Source organism: Spodoptera frugiperda, chromosome 26 (assembly GCF_023101765.2).
Source record: "Spodoptera frugiperda isolate SF20-4 chromosome 26, AGI-APGP_CSIRO_Sfru_2.0, whole genome shotgun sequence".
Taxonomy (NCBI): Eukaryota; Metazoa; Arthropoda; class Insecta; order Lepidoptera; family Noctuidae; genus Spodoptera; species Spodoptera frugiperda.
The window spans coordinates 4,704,014-4,724,474 of NC_064237.1; the positions used below are offsets into that span (position 1 = coordinate 4,704,014).

General features: G+C 35.1%; 1 protein-coding gene and 1 long non-coding RNA gene across 4 annotated transcripts; both read right to left on the reverse strand.

Annotated features, from left to right (window-relative positions):
* Positions 1 to 90: 90 nt before the first annotated feature.
* On the reverse strand, positions 91 to 19,900 carry LOC118264127 (uncharacterized). Of its 3 annotated transcripts, none has more exons than XR_007707251.1 (5): positions 19,503 to 19,900; positions 7,125 to 7,256; positions 4,919 to 5,105; positions 3,230 to 3,973; positions 91 to 2,654 (listed from the first exon to the last, which is right to left on the reverse strand). XR_007707251.1 is itself a non-coding variant. In XM_035576526.2 (4 exons), exons 1-4 carry the CDS (start codon positions 19,675 to 19,677, stop codon positions 3,916 to 3,918), a joined length of 552 nt encoding a protein of 183 aa, XP_035432419.1. In that variant the 5' UTR covers positions 19,678 to 19,900; the 3' UTR covers positions 91 to 3,915. The 3 variants fall into 3 exon arrangements, 1 of the variants encoding a protein (XP_035432419.1); XR_007707250.1 differs by having other exon boundaries at positions 2,942 to 3,973; XM_035576526.2 differs by having other exon boundaries at positions 91 to 3,973.
* LOC126912535 (uncharacterized) lies at positions 12,830 to 15,461 on the reverse strand. The gene is made up of 2 exons (XR_007707254.1): positions 14,311 to 15,461; positions 12,830 to 13,593 (listed from the first exon to the last, which is right to left on the reverse strand). It is a non-coding gene; the product is annotated as an uncharacterized LOC126912535 (long non-coding RNA).
* Positions 19,901 to 20,461: the final 561 nt, after the last annotated feature.

A 20,461-nucleotide genomic window follows, 5' to 3' on the forward strand; every position in this document is an offset into this window, starting at 1 on the left:
CTAACTACCAAGTCCAAAGGAAAAGAAAGGAATTTTTATAAGGTTCAGAAGTTGGTGGCAGTACTTTTAAATGAAAAGAAATAAAAAACCTTTATTTTTTTAAGTACAATTTTAATTATTATTCATCCAAACGATTCGACATTAATAAGTACATCATTAAAAATAAAATAAGTATGAAAGTAAAGAAGATATTTCCTCACAAGCTATATCATAAAACGATGGTAAAATAAATTATATTGGTATTACAAAACAATTTATTTTTTCCGAAAATTCAATTCGATGGTAAAAATTAATTTAATTTACATAAATTCAGCGCAAGAGAGCAAAGTTCAGTATCTAGGCAGAATATATATTGAATACAAAATATATAAATTTTCTTTAACGATTATACTTAGTGTTGCGTTCTTCACTGTCTCTTAGTTGAACCGATGGCGAATAACAACTTTATAATTACATTCTTAACATTAGTTATATAAATCAATTTTTAGAAAATATACACAACTTTGCTAATTTCATAGCGACAAAAGAAGTGATGTTAAAATATTGCAAGTTTCAAATATAATGTACGTTTAAAGAGAGCTCGAAATAAATTAATATAATATTTTGTATAAACAAAAAATAATTAAATGCTACGCATTCCATACTGTTTCACAATGCATTCTTAGACAATCTTACAACTACCACGATGGCCCACACGCTTAACTCTAAGGACGGTCAAATAAAATAAATGGACTAAAAAAAATGTGATGACAAACGAAATGAGAATAGAAAACTGTATCTAAACTAAGTGTGTTTGATTTTTTATTGTGGTGGTACGGAATTTCGTATCGATAAATTCTTTTCAAACGGCACATCGAAGGATGGATCTTATTAATCGAAGGTGAAAAATATACTACTTTCACTCATTGTAGCGTACTTGACCAGTCTGTAGAAAACTAGCGATCCAGTCCACTGATCGCACATACGCACCATACATACTACATACTTAAAAATATGTATAATTATCATTCCAGGACTGTATTTTGAGTCTACATAATACTAAAATGTCTTTTTGATAAGTACTTTAAATCAATGTTTGTTAGCAACTCGACTAAATTAGTAATTAAGTTATATTTTTATTGAATTATAAAATATAAATTAATTATCCTTACTTAAAAGTTGTGGAAAATGTGTCTCTGCCTCTTATACAATTAATATTTTAAATTCTATAAATAATAACACAATTCAAAGGCTGCCGATCTGAAATATTCAGATTTAGAGAGAAGAGCATACTTCTAATTTAAATTATACTACCGTCATTTCATCGTCCAATCACTTGCTATCATCTATGTATGATTAAGGACAACACACAAAAAATAATAATCAGTTTCCTATTACTTAGTACTAAAATGAAAAATATAATGTGCCAAATGAAATACTGAGATTATATTTTATTGCAGCATAAAAAGAAACTATATAAAATAATTTAAGGGTCATATAATGCACTTACTAAATAAAGTAAAATTGGTGGGGATTAGAAAATATGAATTAGAATGTATAAACGTAATAAATCAATAAATTATTTTTACTTATAAATGAAAGTTAAAGAATAGTAAATAGAGCATGTAGAGTAAAAGTAAATAAAATATAGAGTAGATAATACAAAATGTCAGACAAGGAGTACCTACCTACTAATTTTGAGATTTATCATTTTTAATTGCAATAATTTCAAATGTAATACTTGGGATTAAAATGTCATTATGATATTTGATATCTTAAATGTGACAATACACATTCACATTGCAACTTACTTTCGTAAATCTGGACAACAATTTGGCCTCTTGACTTTTACTAATTTATCAAAAAATAAGGGCGAATTTTACCAAAGCTTCATACAATATTGCAAAATAGTGTTAAACACTCAGTACATACAATTTGTCAGGATAATTATAACCACCTAATTATAAATACAATGTGTAGTATACATTTAAATGCATTATGATCATAATGATGAGATTAAAGATTATGAAATCTGAACACTTTAAAGAATACTTATTAAACATATCTTAAATATAATGATCTTGTAAATAAAATAAACATTTACATACATTGTATGTAATTATTAGAAACATTTGCTTGTACCTACTTCTCATCCTTCTCTGACAAAGGTCAGGGTTTTGTGGTCATTGTTATATTCCTAGCAAGCCGTCATGCTTATAGAATAAGTCTACATTTAATGTGAATATACAAGAAAAGCTGTCGATATTTAAAGGATGTCTAAATAACACGATTACTTAATACTAAATATTAAAGCGAAAGCATGATATAGAGCAAATTAAAATATAAAAACCGACTTCACTAAAAAAGTTAAAAATAACTTTAATTTCCGAAGTCGGTGTTTCTCGGTATTATTTGTTTGCTACACCGACTTCCGAAATTAAAGTTATTTTTAACTTTTTTAGTGAAGTCGGTTTACTTTTTTGTAGAAAGTATTTTATTTCACACTTTTTAGTTGCGATACTCAGTATCGCAACTAAAAAGGTCGGTTAAAATCCTCTATCTCAATAACTACTTTATTTATTTGTATTGTCACAGTCACTTAATTAACTTAATTGTGATTTCTATGTGAGTATGAAGTTCCATTGGCCATTTCTGGTCTTCTTCATCAGTTCCACCTCTTCAAATGTTACTTTTTGACTGTAAATGCTTCAATTCTAGATGAATATACCAAAATCACTATATAGTTCCCTATAATATTTGAGGAGTTCCCTCGATTTCTCTAAGATTCCATCATCAGATCCTAACTTGGTGACAATGGGACCACCTCAGAACTATCTACTTTCGAACAAAAAAGAATTTTGAGAATCTGTCGACAATTGACGGAGTATTAAATAAGTTTATTGTGATTTCTATGTGAGTATGAAGTTCCATTGGCCATTTCTGGTTTCTTCATCAGTTCCACCTCTTCAAAGGTTACTTTTTGACTGTAAATGCTTCAATTCTAGATGAATATACCAAAATCACTATATAGTTCCCTATAATATTTGAGGAGTTCCCTCGATTTCTCTAAGATTCCATCATCAGATCCTAACTTGGTGACAATGGGACCACCTCAGAACTATCTACTTTCGAACAAAAAAAGAATTTTGAGAATCTGTCGACAATTGACGGAGTATTAAATAAGTTTATTGTGATTTCTATGTGAGTATGAAGTTCCATTGGCCATTTCTGGTTTCTTCATCAGTTCCACCTCTTCAAAGGTTACTTTTTGACTGTAAATGCTTCAATTCTAGATGAATATACCAAAATCACTATATAGTTCCCTATAATATTTGAGGAGTTCCCTCGATTTCTCTAAGATTCCATCATCAGATCCTAACTTGGTGACAATGGGACCACCTCAGAACTATCTACTTTCGAACAAAAAAATAATTTTGAAAATCCATCGACAATTGACGGAGTATTCGATGAACAAACATACAAAAAAAAAAAAAAAACATACAAACAGCCGAACATAGTACCTCCTCCTTTTTGTGAAGTCGGTAAAAATGATCGAAACTTGAATTACAGTGCATCACAAAAAATCAGACAGGTAGTATCACATAAAACAAGCACACATTATTGGCGAATAACAAAAATTACTCGCTAAAGTGTTTATGAAAAGTACTTCTTTAGTTTGTACCAAAATGCAACCTTAACATAATACGGACTATGGACACGAGACTGACGAGAGGAGCGGCGTTAAAGATATCTTACTGATACGAAGTTTAAAAGCCTATACATTGCGATGAAATATCATAAAAATAAATTCTATGTTACTTATGCTTAGCTACGTAACATATCTCTAACACCGTTCATTACACAATTAGGGGGACATTATGTCTAGCCTAAGCTCGTAAGAATAATCTCGTTATATCATAGAATAATTAATCGTATTTACGCGACAGACGGCCTGCCATCCAACATTTTGTCGCTTTCCTCTGCGCTGCTCAAGCTGAAAGAAGAAATATTGTCATGTAAAGTAAGTCGTTCGAGTTTAACAAATCGGTTGGTCACGCACGAGTATTACTGCTACTCAGCTATGTACATTTTCCAGTACAAATATCGTGTCGCATCGGTGTGATCACAGTCTCGTTACAGCCTAGGAATCGTGAAGTAAACAAGTCAAGACAATGGCGCGAACTTTAACATCACACCGTGAAACAAGACAACGTGGGCATGTGTAACAATAGACACTCGTGGTGCTGATATAGTTTTAGTAAACACGTTATTATACTTCAACTAGTCTCTGTATATTGCAACAGCTATGAGAACTGAAAACCCGTTTTCCAAAAAGCTTCTACTCCGAGAAATTTGAGACAAGTTCTTTAAAAAATAGCCACGATTTAAATCAATTATATGTGTCGAACTCGGCGATGACTCACGATTTCGAAATATGTAATTGCATTCAAAATCCTACGCAATACGGTGACAAAAGAGAACCGGTGACGTTTAAACAATAAACTGTAATGATGATTGTTGCATTAGCATCGCGACGACCGGCGACCCTCACAAATCGACACTTATATTTCATGACTCAATGTTCATAAATGTCTCATAGAATGATGCAGTTACGGAATTTTGGGAAACATTACAATAACTATAAATAAGTTCCGGGTAAAAGTCGTGGAAAACAATGTGATCATCAGCACTACGTCGAGTAAGGAGGCGCTATCATTTCAGTGCGAAGTGGCCAATAATTTTCAACGCTTATACCAGTGCGTTTATTTTCAAATGTCTGAAATCTGAGCCCACCCAAGGTGTCTTAAACGTTTAATTTCAGTATAATGAGTATTATTTCTGAAATAAGCATGCGTCTCATTTATTTTGCTGTTCTATTTGACAACGTTCATTAAATCATAACTCACTAATTACATAGAAAACAAATAGTTATCCTCACCAGTCTTTGTTGTCCATGAGATTGCGCATCTCATCATCAGGCGCGGGCGGGGCGTCGCGCACGGGCGCGTACTGTGCTGCCACGAGAGGATCGGTCGAAGGGTTCAATGCTGTGAGGGCTGCAGCTCCACTCGCCGGAGCTTCCTTGCCATTGCCCCACCTCGATGAATACGTTGAAATACCTAACACTAAGACAAAAAGTATAATATTAGAGACACACTCGGCTTATTACCAGACACAACGATCTTTGTCTAGTAGCTATGGTAGCCAAGTCTACCGAGGAACCAAGTTTTAAGAATTAGAAGATATAGGTAGGTTTATTGAGACTGGCCAATCTCATGAATATGCTAGAGATATAAATCGTGTAAAGATGACACGGTTCTGACCATAAAATTGTCATTCAAGATGTTATGAAATAATGGTGCGCTACAGGCTACACCGTCCGGCATTCGCCTTGAGAGGTATTCGCTACGCCGATAATTGTCACATGATGCGGAAAATCTGTAGATAGTCAGTATGCGTAATACAAAGGGCTGGAAGCATCAACTTGAACTTGGGCAACAAGTAATGAAGTTATCGCGTGTTTACTTCCAGTCAAAATATTACTTCAGGTAGCACATCACATTCTTTGATGTAATTGGATTACCTTTTAGTAAGGCAACTATGTTTAACTACAAAATAAAGAATGTATAATGCAGGAATGTATAATTATAGATAACACCGTTGTGTTTTTAAAATTACGGTTTGTCAAGTTATCTAGTAAAGATCAATGTAATTATTTTATTGATTTTAATGTGGCAGGCAATAAAACGTATATATTATAAATGTCGACATGAAGTTACATTCAAAAGGCAACATTCTCTTAAATTTCGGTATAACACAACACGTGGACTAGAGTATATCGTAATCAGACCTCACGTTGCGGACACGTGTTCAGTCGACCTTTTTCTATGTAAGAATAAGTAGAAAACGTCGCGCCTTTATCTTAAAACAAGCAGAAACGCCAGACTCTTACATCAATTCTAGTTTCCACGTCCAGTTTCATCAATAGCCTGTATGCAACACATCAAAAATTATACGATCAAAGATTTCTGTTGCTAACATATTACACTACATGGTCAAACAAAAGGTGAGTTTACTACACAGGCGATTGGATCGCGTGGGCAATTTTTAAATGCACCTTATCTATTCTTACGTAAAGGTCAGAAGAAGGCTTGGCCAGTGCCGGTGGTGGTTACATTGTGAGTAGTCAATAAATGATAGACTTTAATTCTACGAAGCTCAGTAAAAATAACTTCTAAAAACTACGGTAGCGTTCATTTCAACTGGATTCCTTGAATGAATTAGAAATGTTTACCAAGAAGTAAGGTTTGGTGCGTCTTCAAAAATAGACTGAAAGCTTACACAATTGCTCGAGGGGAGTTTGTTGTTAAACATTCTCGTTTTTATGACCCAACTAGGGAGGTCTGCATTCCATCCATAGATTTCATGCATTCATCCTTACATTCCTATATCAAAACCGAAATACTAACCGTAATAAGTAATTAGCTTATAGCATGTTCCTCGACATTCGCCAGACAGAAGCCTAAGACCGTGTCTGAGTCTAAAATATTGATGTGCCCTTGAGCTTCGGAGTTACTTTTTTTTTCTATCATTGACGTGTTAAAGAAGTTTTTAACGTCTCAGACCATTTGTAGAACAAATATGAATGGGTATCGTTAAGTTACTGACGTACTTGTGACTCAAGTACAAACAAAACAAAACCTACATGGCGTATAGGTGTATAAGTTGTCATGTCATGAATAGAATGCACTTCAGAAGATTACTATGTACTCAGTAAGTAGGTAATCTTTATTGCCGACACATCCGTTCACGATAATTTGATTACTTAATACTTGCTTGATAGAAACAATCTTGAGGTGAAGTCATGCTGAAGAAACTATCGTACGTAACGTAACGACCATAAAATTTCTCGAAACATAATGCACTTGTAATGAGTTCGAAGTAATCACTAAAAATAGAAATAGTTTATCTAAACTTGTTTTAAGTTTAGAACATGAACATAGTATCGTAGTAGAGAGAGTTCAGAAGGCCCATACGTTCGACTTAGCCTAAATTACAATTACCATTTCTCTCAAACATTAATAAGAGGCTAGATAATGACAGTAAGCTCTTAGCTGAAGGTAATTAATAATACTTATACTTACATCCAGCTACCATTCCTAAGCATATTAAGACACTGCCTGCAACCAGTTCGCCGACGCCATTTTCAAAGCTGTGAGGGTCCGGTTCAGCCGCATTTGAGAATTTCACACCACCCACGATAATCAGCACCGTTCCTGATGAAAGAATAACATGAAAGGTATAAATAAATAACAATTAAAGGGCAAACATCTACATAAAGTAACTTTAAAGATCAAAGGTGAAACACAATAAACTTCAATATTTTAATATTGGATGAGATTTAATTATGCCACGAGTGCTACGACAGTTTTTGGTAGAAGTAAGTACTATAACAAATAGTATGACAATAGTATCAAATTGAATATAATCTCGATAAATAATTAATTTAATATCTATATTTAGTTATAAATCCAACCACAAGCCAAACCGCAGTCATATTGAATTAGAATATGATCCCCAGACTCCTCATTATAGCTAGCGATTTATATGATGTGACAGTAACAGCAGTTATTAGCACGTATGTGAACTAAACGAGCCAAACTATACTACGTTCTTGGCATCTAAAGTCAATATGTGCTCATTAATTTTAAAATTCATGTTGATCATGTCTACAAACGTGATGTTATGCCAAAGTATACCCCAAGTACCTTTTTAATGTCAGCTCGATAGTATAATGTCTTGTCGGTATGAATTAGTGATTAGAAATATAAAGGGTCGCATCAAACTTGACAAGTCTTGAAAAAATAATGTGAAGGACTACCTTAGTTCCCGCCACAAAACAGCCGTTCTTTAGTTAGGCTCGCCCTAAAAATAACTTATTCAAAGCCTGGCTAGGAGAGCAAATAACGCTGTTGCGGTACCAAGGCACATTTTCATTTAAGTTATTTATGAAACACATATTAACTTTATTTCCTTACATTTCAATTATAAAAACTATTTTAAGCTGTATAATTTTATCTAAACCACATAGGTAAATCACACCATTACAATAATAAATCACAGTGAATTTCCTCTTTGTTATTGTCACACGATATCCCCATATAGTTATTATCTAATCAAACACATAGGTACTTTAAATAAATTAGTTTTTCCATAAATGTACAAGTACCATTGTTATCCCATATATCACAATAGCATTATTTATAAAATTAGTCTTCAGTTTTAATTAAATCTGTAGGTCATCGTACTAACAAAGCTTACATACATACTACATAGTATGAATCACTGCATCGGCATCTATGCTAATTACAAACTACACCATTGGAAATAGATAAGGTCAAATCTTTATTTTCTTTGCATTCATCCTGTAAATCTAGTTATCCTTTGATTATTATAACTTTTACAGCTTGTGTAACTATTAATACTTATATTAAACAGTTTATAGATGTTTTAACAGTCGATTTCTTGTTTAGAAAATTGGGCAAAATCACAACACAAGTTGTAAAATATTTCCCACCATGTATAAAGTCAATAATATTATGAAATCTATTACATTACACAAATCGATAGATTTACACAGACACGAGTATCAACGTTCGAATGATATGATCGCATCTCGTGGTCACAGTCTCAGGCTAACATCAGTGCAACCGCACCCGAGACTTGCGTAAAACAAGAAACACGAGACCCATTATGATATACCAATAGTCTTAGTCCACTACTACTGACTGGTCTTAAGTCTACTATACCAGTTTTAGTAATGTATGTATATTATGTATTAAACTCACAAAATAACTGTCGCTTGTAATATAAATCCGACAAATTGGTTGTAAAGGACTCAATTTTAAAAACAGGCGCAAAGTTTTTACATTTCCGTACGTTGATACGTCGTCGCTATTTAAATCTAGTTTCTTGTTTTAAAAGAATGAACACTCCTATAAAAACAGGTGCCTTAGTTACGTCACTCAAACGGTAATGTTTAAAACATAAGACCGGCAATTTTAGTATAATAATTTTGCTATGTTAAGAGTATAATGATATTAAAATGTATAAAGAACCAATTCACCTTGACAAACTCGATGTTCGCCGGACGTGAACCATTTACCAGTTTTATGTTAATCTTAGATTAGGCGGGAGACTAGTTTTAATCTAAGTATCTAAGTACTAGACTTGGTTGGCTTTCGTAAAGAAACTGTTTACGTCTAAAGCAAAAGCTACAAATGAAAATGTTTTTAAAGGACGCAAAGGTTTTCCAATGACTCAGACGAACACGTATTTGGACTTTCCCAATTTCCATTATAAATAGGGGAGGGTACAAGCTGGGATAAAATTATAGCTTCTCTTGACATAAATGTTAAAGGAAGCGTGAATAACATATTTTTTTATAAAAAGTTTTAGACAAGTTGACACTGCAAAAAGCAACATGACAGAAATAGAACACTAAAAACGGGAATGGGTGTATTAATAATTAGGTCTCATTTCCTTTTCATCAGATAATGACCCAGGTTCCTGTTGTGGCGACATGACAAGTAACAAGCGACAGATGACAGAAGTCGCACATAGACTATCGACGAGCAAATCAACGGATGACGTCACAAATATCCTGCATCGCACATTTGAAGTTTACATGCGCTAACACGGATAGAAAATCCCAACGAACAACAGTTGGGCAGAAAGCCCGCCAGGCATGATCACCTCGCCTGGTCGGAGGATCCTCCTTTTCTTAGGGAACTTTACTCTCTGTTCCCTAAAGTGGTGACCCCCGACGTGATTGAAACCAACCTTCACGGAGCAGATCAGCACCGTCATCCTCATCGCCATATCCCTCACCCATCACTTCTCCGCTGAGCGGTAATCAAGTCGCAGCCAACCAGCATCCTCGGCCTCATCAGGGACCACCACACGCTACATCGAAGATATGCAGCCTGGTTCTTCCCTACGGCCTCATCAGCGTCTAGGCACAGCACTCTGCACACGGTCTGAGGACGTCTTCCTCCCGTCAACGCAGACGCCAGCCACTACGCACCTACCCTCGCAGCATCTATTCCCCGACTCACCGTGGGACACTGCGAGCTTCACTACTCCGACTCACTGGAGTATCACCCTGCACCGCTCACCCGACTCACTGGGCATTCAGCGGCACAGTTCCGACTCACTGGAACTAGGGACATTCTTCACTGGCTCTGGCACCGCTCATCTCAAGCATCGACAGCCGTCTCAACAGGATCGACCTCCGGTCTTGGGGGGGAGTGATGTGGCGACATTGACAAGTAACAAGCGACAGATGACAGAAGTCGCACATAGACTATCGACGAGCAAATCAACGGATGACGTCACAAATATCCTGCATCGCACATTTGAAGTTTACATGCGAAATAACACGGATAGAAAATCCCAACGAACAACAGTTGGGCAGAAAGCCCGCCAGGCATGATCACCTCGCCTGGTCGGAGGATCCTCCTTTTCTTAGGGAACTTTACTCTCTGTTCCCTAAACTGTAATTATGATAATTAGTGTCACCAAGTTTAACGGATGTAACGTAATGGCATCAGTTGACAATAACTATGACTACGACTCAAAGGCACGAATGCAATTATTCCTTTAGTTACATACTTTTAGTCAAGAGTACTGTAGCTAGTCAGCTACAGTCAGTCGGAACAGACAAAATGCTATCTAGAAATCTAGACAGCTATGTACAATATTTACTTATTAAAGAAAAGGATTTCTTTGTTTCAACTTCGCCACACTTAAGGGTCAACGACTTTTGTATTTACTGTATAACGCTACCTTGCTCCGAGACAAAAGTTTGTCTGGAAAAATATTATTAAGAAATAAACTGTATTGCAATATGAAAGGACACAATCAAGCGTTTATTTTAACATACATAATATTGTTTTAACCTACGTATTACCTTTGTGAATGCTCGCGGTTGCTGATTCAACTGTGTTAGTAATCTCTAAATGCAGATCTGAGTAACTAATTGAAAGTTTATAAACAAGAAGTTCATGGTTAGCTTAACTCACGGTCTTATACGATATTTTGTGTTATTTCATTTGCTGATTTCTAAATTGCCCTTTGCCTTTCTTATTTGCATAACTTTTTGGCTTTAATACATCGACATCTATTACGTAAAAATTAAAAAGAAGTGACTTCGTGTACGTCTGTCAGTCGTATACTTTGATTGGCTGCGTTGAAGACGTTTTAAAGTGTTTTCCAAGTTATAAAAGTTACTGGTACATTGAACGACCAAACTTCGTAGTGTCAAAGCTACAAGTACAGATATAGTTAATGTAGTTTAAATTAATTATTAAGGTCCACTTTAGTATCTTGCATATAAATGTTTAATTTACAGAGATTTGTAACAGAGGTGGGCAGACATCCTACGCCTACTGCATAACAGGTGGACAGTGGTAAAACTGGTACACAAACTAAACTAGCGAATGTTAGTCCCTACCGACCTACACATAAAGCAAAATCAGTTGTGTGGAAAGCTTTAAGATTTCAAGATGGACGTTATCATCAAAATAAATAAAGACATGACATAATCATTGTACCCACTTATAGCATTTCAATAGGAAATAGTCCGGTACGAATCGAAGCATTCTGTTAAGCAGACAACCGGTTTCGATCGCCGTTCTACTACGCCTGGAGCATTGCGAAAATGGGACACTGCAGCGGAAGGAGTAGGTTAAGGTAGTGGGCAGCAGGCAGCTAACGCATTAGTGATTCATTAGAACTCGCCGGCTTTCACCCGTTGTGGAACTAGAACAATAAACACCCGCGCGGTAATCTATACCCACTTAGACACAATTTCATATTCCATTTGCATTGTGTATAGACTGACATAATCCAGTTTTCATCGTTAACGGTGCATGCTTATTCCGCAAGCATCCTTCATTGTCTGTTTCGAGTAAGTAGGTATGTAAAATAGGTACATGAACAAAGTCATGTTCTCAAGAAAGATTCCCTACTTACTACCTACCTATTGCATTTTCTGTGCTGTAAAACTTTGTTCTGCTGTTGTCAGTTTTGCTGATATGATGACATTGAAGCTTAAAACGTGACTATTAAAAGTTTTATTGTTAGATCTTCAATGCCGACAGTGTGCTAAGCACGAAAACTATCGAGAAAGTATTCGTATCGCAATCGAAAGAATTTTCTATGAGATTTGAACAGCGCCCCTATCGTGCGTAAAAGGAACTAAGTGTCGCAAGCACGAATGTTTTTGACAACTATCGTATAGTAATCGTATCGTATTGGTATCGAAACCTAGACCATTTTGACACAAATTGGAAGCACGAACGAGCTTTTGACGTACGGTAACGTAAATTTCGAAAGCTGGCTATCGAAACATTTGTCACTGAGAATTTGTCGGTGAGAAAGGTATCGAAATTTGTAATAATACAAAAATTATTATATTGTGAAGTCAGTGAGTGCTTGCAGTGATTTTTATAAAATGCCAAGACCGTCGTTGTACCAACAAAGTACCTACAACAAGTACTTACGATCGTTAACAACGATTGTACCAACAACAACGAATACGTTTAAGGGTTGTTGGGGAATCGGGGATTGGGAACATTAAGAAGGGGGAAATTGGGCCTCCGATAACCTCACTCACACAACAAAACAACGCAAGCGCTGTTTCACGTCGGTTATCTGTGAAACCGTGGTATCACTCCGGTCGAGCCAGCCCATTCGTGCCGAAGGATGTAATCCACAGTAATAGGAAATAAGTAAAGAAAACTACTACTAAAAAACATTTTGGTGGACAGAATAAATAGACTCCATAGTTATTTCAAGTGTTTTATTACTTTTTTGTACAAAATCCTCTTTTTATAGTTAATAAAATGTATATACATATATAACTAACTTATACTATTTTATCCTAATCTTAATCCCAATAATATTTTATTTATTTATTTATTATTATAAGACATTAATGAAAAACAAGATGAAGACACAAGATCATGTGCTTATGTCAATTTATAGACATGCATCACATTCACAGTATTGACACAGTTAGAATAATTATTATAAATACAATGCCATTAACAATATTTTGATAATATTTTAAAATAACATAAAAACAGAAAAATTGAAATAAATATAAAATTAACAGTAAGTTATAAAAAATAATCAACTAATAAAAAATACTAACTTTCTCAATACTCAATACTTTATTGCATACCATAATGTGTACATAAAAACAGTTGGTATGTTAAACATAGAATCAATTATGGACCCTGTCGGGCACAGCAAAGTGGATTTTTACAATTTATTTAATTAATTTAATTCCATTTTATTAGGGGAGACGCTTTCTCACGCTCCTTAGCATAGCATTCTTGTCATTCTCTATACACATTTTAATCAAACTCGCTTTAGGTTTTTTCACTGGTGGAGGATTCCAGCTATCTTCCTCGGATGGAGGATCGGTGGTGTTGGTGGAGGCGCTGGCGAAGGGTAGACTTCGTGAGGAACAGTGAGTGGTGTGGTAGGAATACAGTAGGCCCACTGCTCCCAGTAATATTGGACTGGTCCCACAAATATTCCAATCTGTAAAAAGATAATACATCAAATATTACATTACAAACATTGTTTAAGTATCCGCTGCTGCCTGAATGGCTCCTTCCATTTAGCCTGAATGTAACTGCTAGGGGTTTGCACCGGAGCAGTGAGTACCGGAGAATAACCGGTAATATACCAGTAAAAGTACTCGATTGAAATCAATCGGTTGTTAACCGATTAAACTCCAGTGATCGTATTATATCTAACTGGAATATTTTTATGTAAAAAAATATTATTTTTCAATAGTATATTAATACTACTAAAATAATATAAATATTTATTAACCATCAGTTTTTAATTTAATACATAAATAAGATAATTTATTTACTGATTTGCTTCTTTCGAATATTATTTATTTCGGTCATCAACTCAGAGCGCTCCTGGCCGTTTATGTGGTTCAATTCACTTGCTACTAGCTTTCCAAAGAGTTCAGGGTTCGTTGAAGTCCAATTATCTATTCTGTTTTGTTTTTCAATTAATAAAAACTTGATTTGAAATTAATGGTTTTCATCACCGGTTATCACCGGTGAATCTCCGGAGATCGGCAAATCACCAGTGAATTTCGCCGGTACGCCAGATTTCGCTCCAGTGCAAACCACTAGTAACTGCCACCCCGGGGAGGGTTTAGACAAATCTCTGTTAAATTATTGTCCATCACATAAAAAAAGGGGCTAATCAAAGAAACATTTAGAAATCTTTACTTACTTTTGCATAAATTCCACCATTAGCTCACATTGGAGTTGAATCAACATTGTATATGATAAAATAACAAACAAACAACCGGCAAATGACAAACGTCGGCGGTGATGTCAAATACGACGTTCGGAAATCATAAAAAAAAATATAAATTTATGAAACTAAGTACTTATTTTTTTTTCATAGATAATGTCACGTTATATTTCTCTTAACTCGCTTTAAGAACTTTTTGCACATAATTAATATTTATTTAATAAATATTATTTCATAAAACGTGTAGACAAAGGTTGAAATATATATATAAATTTAATTTAGTTTTCAGACGAAATCTTTATGCTCAACAAGTCATTCAAATCGTTCACTTGGCTGCTTCTCTAGTTTACATTAGCATGACGTCACTATCGAATTGGATTCGAGCTCTCGATAGTTGAAAGAATAGGCTTCGTGCTGCCACACTCCGTTAACGTCTCATGACGTATCGTCATCTCGATACGTTTACATTACGAATGCGATAGTTATTCGTGCTTGGCACTCAGATTACGCCAGCGGGGTTCGTGTTACGCCCACGGGCAAGGAAAGTAATGACTTTCCTCCGCTCCACGACACCACGAGGTATAAGTTAGAATGCTGTCTGTTGCACCACTTGGTTGAACGTTCTTCGATTCGATGCTAAAGTTTTTTGTCGAATTATTTACTTACGCAATAACTTTCATACGTCCAAGAGTAACTAAGTACTTTAGAAAAGAATTTTGACAGGTTCAAATTATCCAAATAGTGAAGCGTGAGTGCAATTACATACGTTTAATAACATAAAAGCTTTCCAAGATCGACTCGCTCGCACGTAGGGTTGCCATCTTCACATTTAGAAAAACCGGACTTGGCGCTGTAAAATGTCGGAGATTTGGACCTAAAAGCCTAACTTAGCGTGGTAAAAAGCCAGACATTTGGCCGGACGTCGTTTTTTTATAGTTTAACGTAGTTATTTGTCGATATGGCGGGAGTGTCTGAAAAACGGAGCTAATTGGACTTCAAATAGGCTTGACGGAGGTCTCACACTAACACGAGATCACCAAAAAACCATGCATTCGATTTGATCGCTCCCATATTGATCGAAGAGTTTAGCAATGGTAAGGGCGACGCGGCGTCCGTCCTGTTCTCCCACCTGTAAGCCAGTATTTTCTTCTACAGTAAATTAGAGCTTATTTTTGTGCCTGACAAGGGACGATATGTTTGTTCTCTAGGCGGCATATATCAGAACAGGAAGGTCGGTATTGCTTCTCATTCTCTTTCTCTAGAATATATTCAGAAATCTACATAAGTTTAAAAATATATTAAGGGAGGTCGCCTAGTTTATATCTAGCTGCTGAGGTACTAAATGGTAAAAATAAAATGAGATTTTTTATCGACTCTAATGGATTTCTTCAAAGTATTTACAAATTCTTACTGCACTTGAGGCGCGTGCACAGGTTTTTTGTGTTGTTTCTTAATTAAAAGAGTAAGGCGTCTTAACAAAAACGGGACAGGCCAGACACTTAAATATTTGGCCACGAGTTTTTGCTACAAACGCAGTCATTTTATTTGTCTTTAATTGGAGATGTACAAATTGGTGCCAGATTAAAACGACTAAAATAGAACATGTAATCAGAAACAAATGTGGGTAGATAATGTACCTAGAACAAAGGGAGCGAATGAAACGTTCACACTTTTTATACAACGAAAAATAAAGTTTTTTATCGCATTTCCACAAAAACTACCTGCATAATTTATTTAGGTAGGTAAACCCTCTCGAGTGTGCATGTGTGGCGTGTCCAAGGACCAAAGTGGAAGTGAATAAAGCACCTATTACGGAAACGTCATGGCAGTCGAGCCTCGGTGGAGTTTGTCGACCTTCGCTGGTAATGCCTGTTCCATTAAACATCACAGTCGGCGTACGCTACTAGACCCGTAATTTGTACGCCCTCCTATATTAACTTTTAATAATTGATTAATGATATTCTTCTAAAGTAGGTAGTGTAGTGTAGATGAAGGGGAAGATATCTACATGACACGTTGTATGTATTTACTAGTATTTCATTTAATTAGGTACCTCTATTCACAGGTTAAAAGTACTTATTTCCATGAAAATTATATACCTAAATTTACCTACCCAAGACCCAGTAGGACTATGAAATCAATTTCTTTTCAGCCAAAATTAATTAAGTCCGGTAAAAAAAATATGTAGGTAGTTATTCACTTGTGAACAACTAGTTACGGTTTAGAAAAAGCGTTCACGCGCGTCACCTCGAAGACTAAACAAAAACATTACTAAAGAAAAATGTGATTGCTTTGCAAGAACACACAATAACAAAATTCAGAGTGCTGTCTACATTTTCGCTTTCTATGGTTTGTCGTGATCAGATCACGGCGCACGCAGCCACCGGATGAGTCACCGTCAGCGGCGACCGGCAAGCGCCGCACACCGGACACTCGATACCATTTACGACGACTACCAACCGCTCATTGTGTACGATACGCAATCCACGCAGCTTATCGATGCTACTCGTGCTACCGTGAGCGTGTGCCATCAGAATCACTAAAACTCTCCCGCACACGATCGACAGCTTCGACATGCCTTGTTATGGAGCGTCTCAGTGGTTTATTATACCTAATCGCTTATGTTAGTAAATATAACATTATAGTAATAGAAAATAGAAATGATTGTCTAATTAAAATACTCTTATTTAGATATTTTAGATAGATTACTGATAACTACTTATAATTAGAAAATGGTTGTGTGTGTCACTTAGTGATATTAGAAATCGACAATATTACTATAACTTAGCCCTAACAGGTTTTGTGAGTTCACAGGATATGCTTTGGCAAAGGCTTTTAGCAAAACGTGTTCTGGATCTCCAAAGTTGTAAACTCGTGATAACTATATCCCTACTTTATTTGATCTATTATCGTGGCTAGTACTTCGTACCTATATGTTGTTACCTTTATAATTGTATGTTGATTGTAGATACTGCCAGATCAAGTTACGAACGTAGCATATTAATCAATTGAGTTATACTAACGGGTGTGTGGTTATTGCGTACCCAACCCACCTATGGCTTCACCTAAGCCTTTTTGCAGACTAACTACTGTTACAATATACGGAAACTGTCTGTCATTCATATAATACAGAGTAGGTACCTAATAGTAGAGGAAATAAAAGCTGTTATAGTAATAGTGTCCGTACTTGCGACAATACGTAATAAAATAATTGAATACGTGAGCACTTGAATCGTACATGTACTACGAAAGAATAACGCTTCTCGAATAAATAAGTGAACAGGAAATTGGCGGAAGTGGATTTAATGTGAACGGTAAAAATGTACTATGCATATAGGAGTGGAAATAAGAAGGTCGTTCATTAACATCCGAAAAATTATGATTTAAATGATACCAGTAACGATTGACGACATTAATATGGAAAAAATATGTAAAAACAATGACGTCAAACACATAATTTTTAGAGATGTAGGATTAGTTAAATATATTTCAGAAGACGACGTCGTTCACGGCGCGTCTAACTTTGAGGTCTTTGCTGGAAATGCGACCACAGAGCAATAACTACATAAAGCTACAGGATAACTACTAGTGAATGAATCTGAAAATAGATTAGGAAGAACCTTTTATGGGCCAAAATACTTTTAAAGATTTCTTGATGAAAAATGGGACATAATGACATATGTGGTTCATACATATTTTATGTTTGACCATTGAAGAAATAAAGTTCCTTGATTAAGTTTAACAATTCCATGTTTGTAAGCATAAACTTCAAGACAGTGAAAGAGGTTTAAAGTAATGTAACTAGATCCAAGTTTATGCATGTAGCAGCCTCGAGATGCCACGTAAAAAGATAATAAATTTTAGAATATTCAACAATTACTGCATCAGAAGTTGTTGCTCATCACAAACACATTGCTTCATACATAGGTAATGAAAAAATATTAGACACATATTTTTTTTATTTTGTCATATGCGTTTCATAAGTGTTGTTATTAAGATAAAAACTTTGATTATCTAAGTGTTGTTATCTTAATAGCAATACTTAGATAATCAAAGTTGTTATTAAGATAACAACACTTAGATAATCAAAGTTTAGGAGTGGGAGCAAAAGTTCAATCTACATATAAGACTAACCGAGAAGTGATGTTCTTGAAATCAATATTGATTTGAAATATCACGAAACATCACTTCGTTGGAAAAATTATCTACAAGACAGACATTAAAATTACCTATGTACCTATAATGTTTCAATAATGTTAACTGTGATAAAACAGTTTTACACATTAATCACAGCTGTAATCAAGGTCAATCAATTATAATCCTTTTTATTTCAAAGAATTCCTGGAAATATTTAAGGTAATTAAAATGACTCATTTTCATATTTAGAGGAATGTTCCAATAAGTTCTAAGTTTTTATCATTGTTTGTTTGAAGGCAATTGAAGGAAGCTTTAATAGTTTTTATCTTATTAGATTTAATATATGAAAGTATTATATAAAAATAAATAACATTTTGTTTAAGATGCGGGTTCGGTTGTCATTAACTAGTAGGAGTAAAAATCTGGTTGTATCTAAAATCCAATATAATATATTATGGGTTTTGGGATAATTATTCTCATGTGAATACAGTATTCATTGTACTACTAGCATTAAAAGTTTATTAACCTTTATGTAAGAAGTCTTTTGTTTCCTTGACTTTAGTTTTTATTGACACTATACCTACCTCCTTTGTTACAATTTATTTTCTTTTTCTAAATTAAGGTACTTATATTACTTTATGTTAATAAAATACATAATTATTAATTAGGTGCTGTAAAAATCTAATAAGAGTCTTGCTCTGGGTGGGATCTTAGGCTCACAATACTATAAGAATGATATAAGAATCTTAGTTATGAATCTTTAGCTAGTTTTTGCAATAACAGGCTTAGTTTAACTGGTATTTGGAAGAGTACTAGGACCTGGCAATTTAGGCATTTATCGACAACGATAGAACTATGAAGAATCCTAATTGGAAATTAATAAATACTCCAACTGTAAGTAACCTACACCTGTTTTTATAGTTTTATGCAATCTGCTTCAGATTGGTTGCGTTAGTTCACTGGAAAACAAGCTTGCTACAAAGCATTGATCATTCGTAAAAATATAATACAGTATATAGTGTTTTTCTTACCTATAATAAATAAGATGCTGCCTGTCAAACACAATCCCACTCGTAAGCATACTGCTCGGTTCCAACTAGAAGCCATACGCCGAGAGAAGTAGCTGATGGGACAGTTCCAACGCTGATCTGTTGGCTGCTGTTCATAGGTCACTGTGGTAGGCTGATACACCGCACTTGTAGGCATTTTGAAAGATATTTAATCACAACTCGAACAAAGACTACGTTGTTAAATTAGAACTATACAAGCACTTCACACTTCACAGGACAACTCGCAGATCAATCAAGTAAACACAACAGACAGACTTCACTCACTACCTACAATAACCTGCGAGTAGCAAGCGTCAAGCGTGATGCATGCGTATGCGTGAGCAACGATTTTATTATTTTGTATGTGGACCAGCCGCCACAGATTACAACAAATTGTAGCAGAGCGTAGACAGCCCTCGAGGTATATATATTCTGTGGTAGATGGAGAATCTTAAGCCCTGAATACACATCACAATTTGGTCGGGTCCGACCACAAAAAAATTATTGTAACCTTTGTTGGCCCGACATAATTATTATTAATACTGGTCGGATCCCTGAAGCTGGCCAACCGTCTGTGTTGCCAGCAAGAAATTTCAGACTGCCGTGTTTAGCGGGAAATTTGCCGTGTTATTTGAGAAAATTAGTCTTGTGCCTGCTCGGTCATTTTAAAGATCGCTCCGTACTAGTTCAGTTCGGTCAGTGAACTAGTTCACTCTATTAGTTCTATTAGCTCTATTCGGTCAGTACATTCGAACGAATAATCTACCAATTCAGTTACTCTTTTGAAAGACATCATAGTTCGATATTTTACCTCAGAAAGAGCACAATTTTTAATAGCTGTGTGGTAGTATTATTTAACTAATCACTATGAACTGAGTCATTATGATTTTTTAACTGAATCTAATCGTAATGTGAACAAAATTATGATTAGATTAAGTTAA

Bases quoted from the DNA above. Each gene is read 5' to 3' on its own strand.
- LOC118264127 (XM_035576526.2), bottom strand. From the start codon at position 19,677: ATGCCTACAAGTGCGGTGTATCAGCCTACCACAGTGACCTATGAACAG. The intron at 7,257-19,502 runs GTAAGAAAAACA...TTCTTTCATCAG, and splicing joins CAGCATCTTATTTATTATAG to GAACGGTGCTGATTATCGTG. The intron at 3,974-4,918 runs GTGAGGATAACT...TTCTTCTTTCAG, and splicing joins CTCATGGACAACAAAGACTG to CTTGAGCAGCGCAGAGGAAA.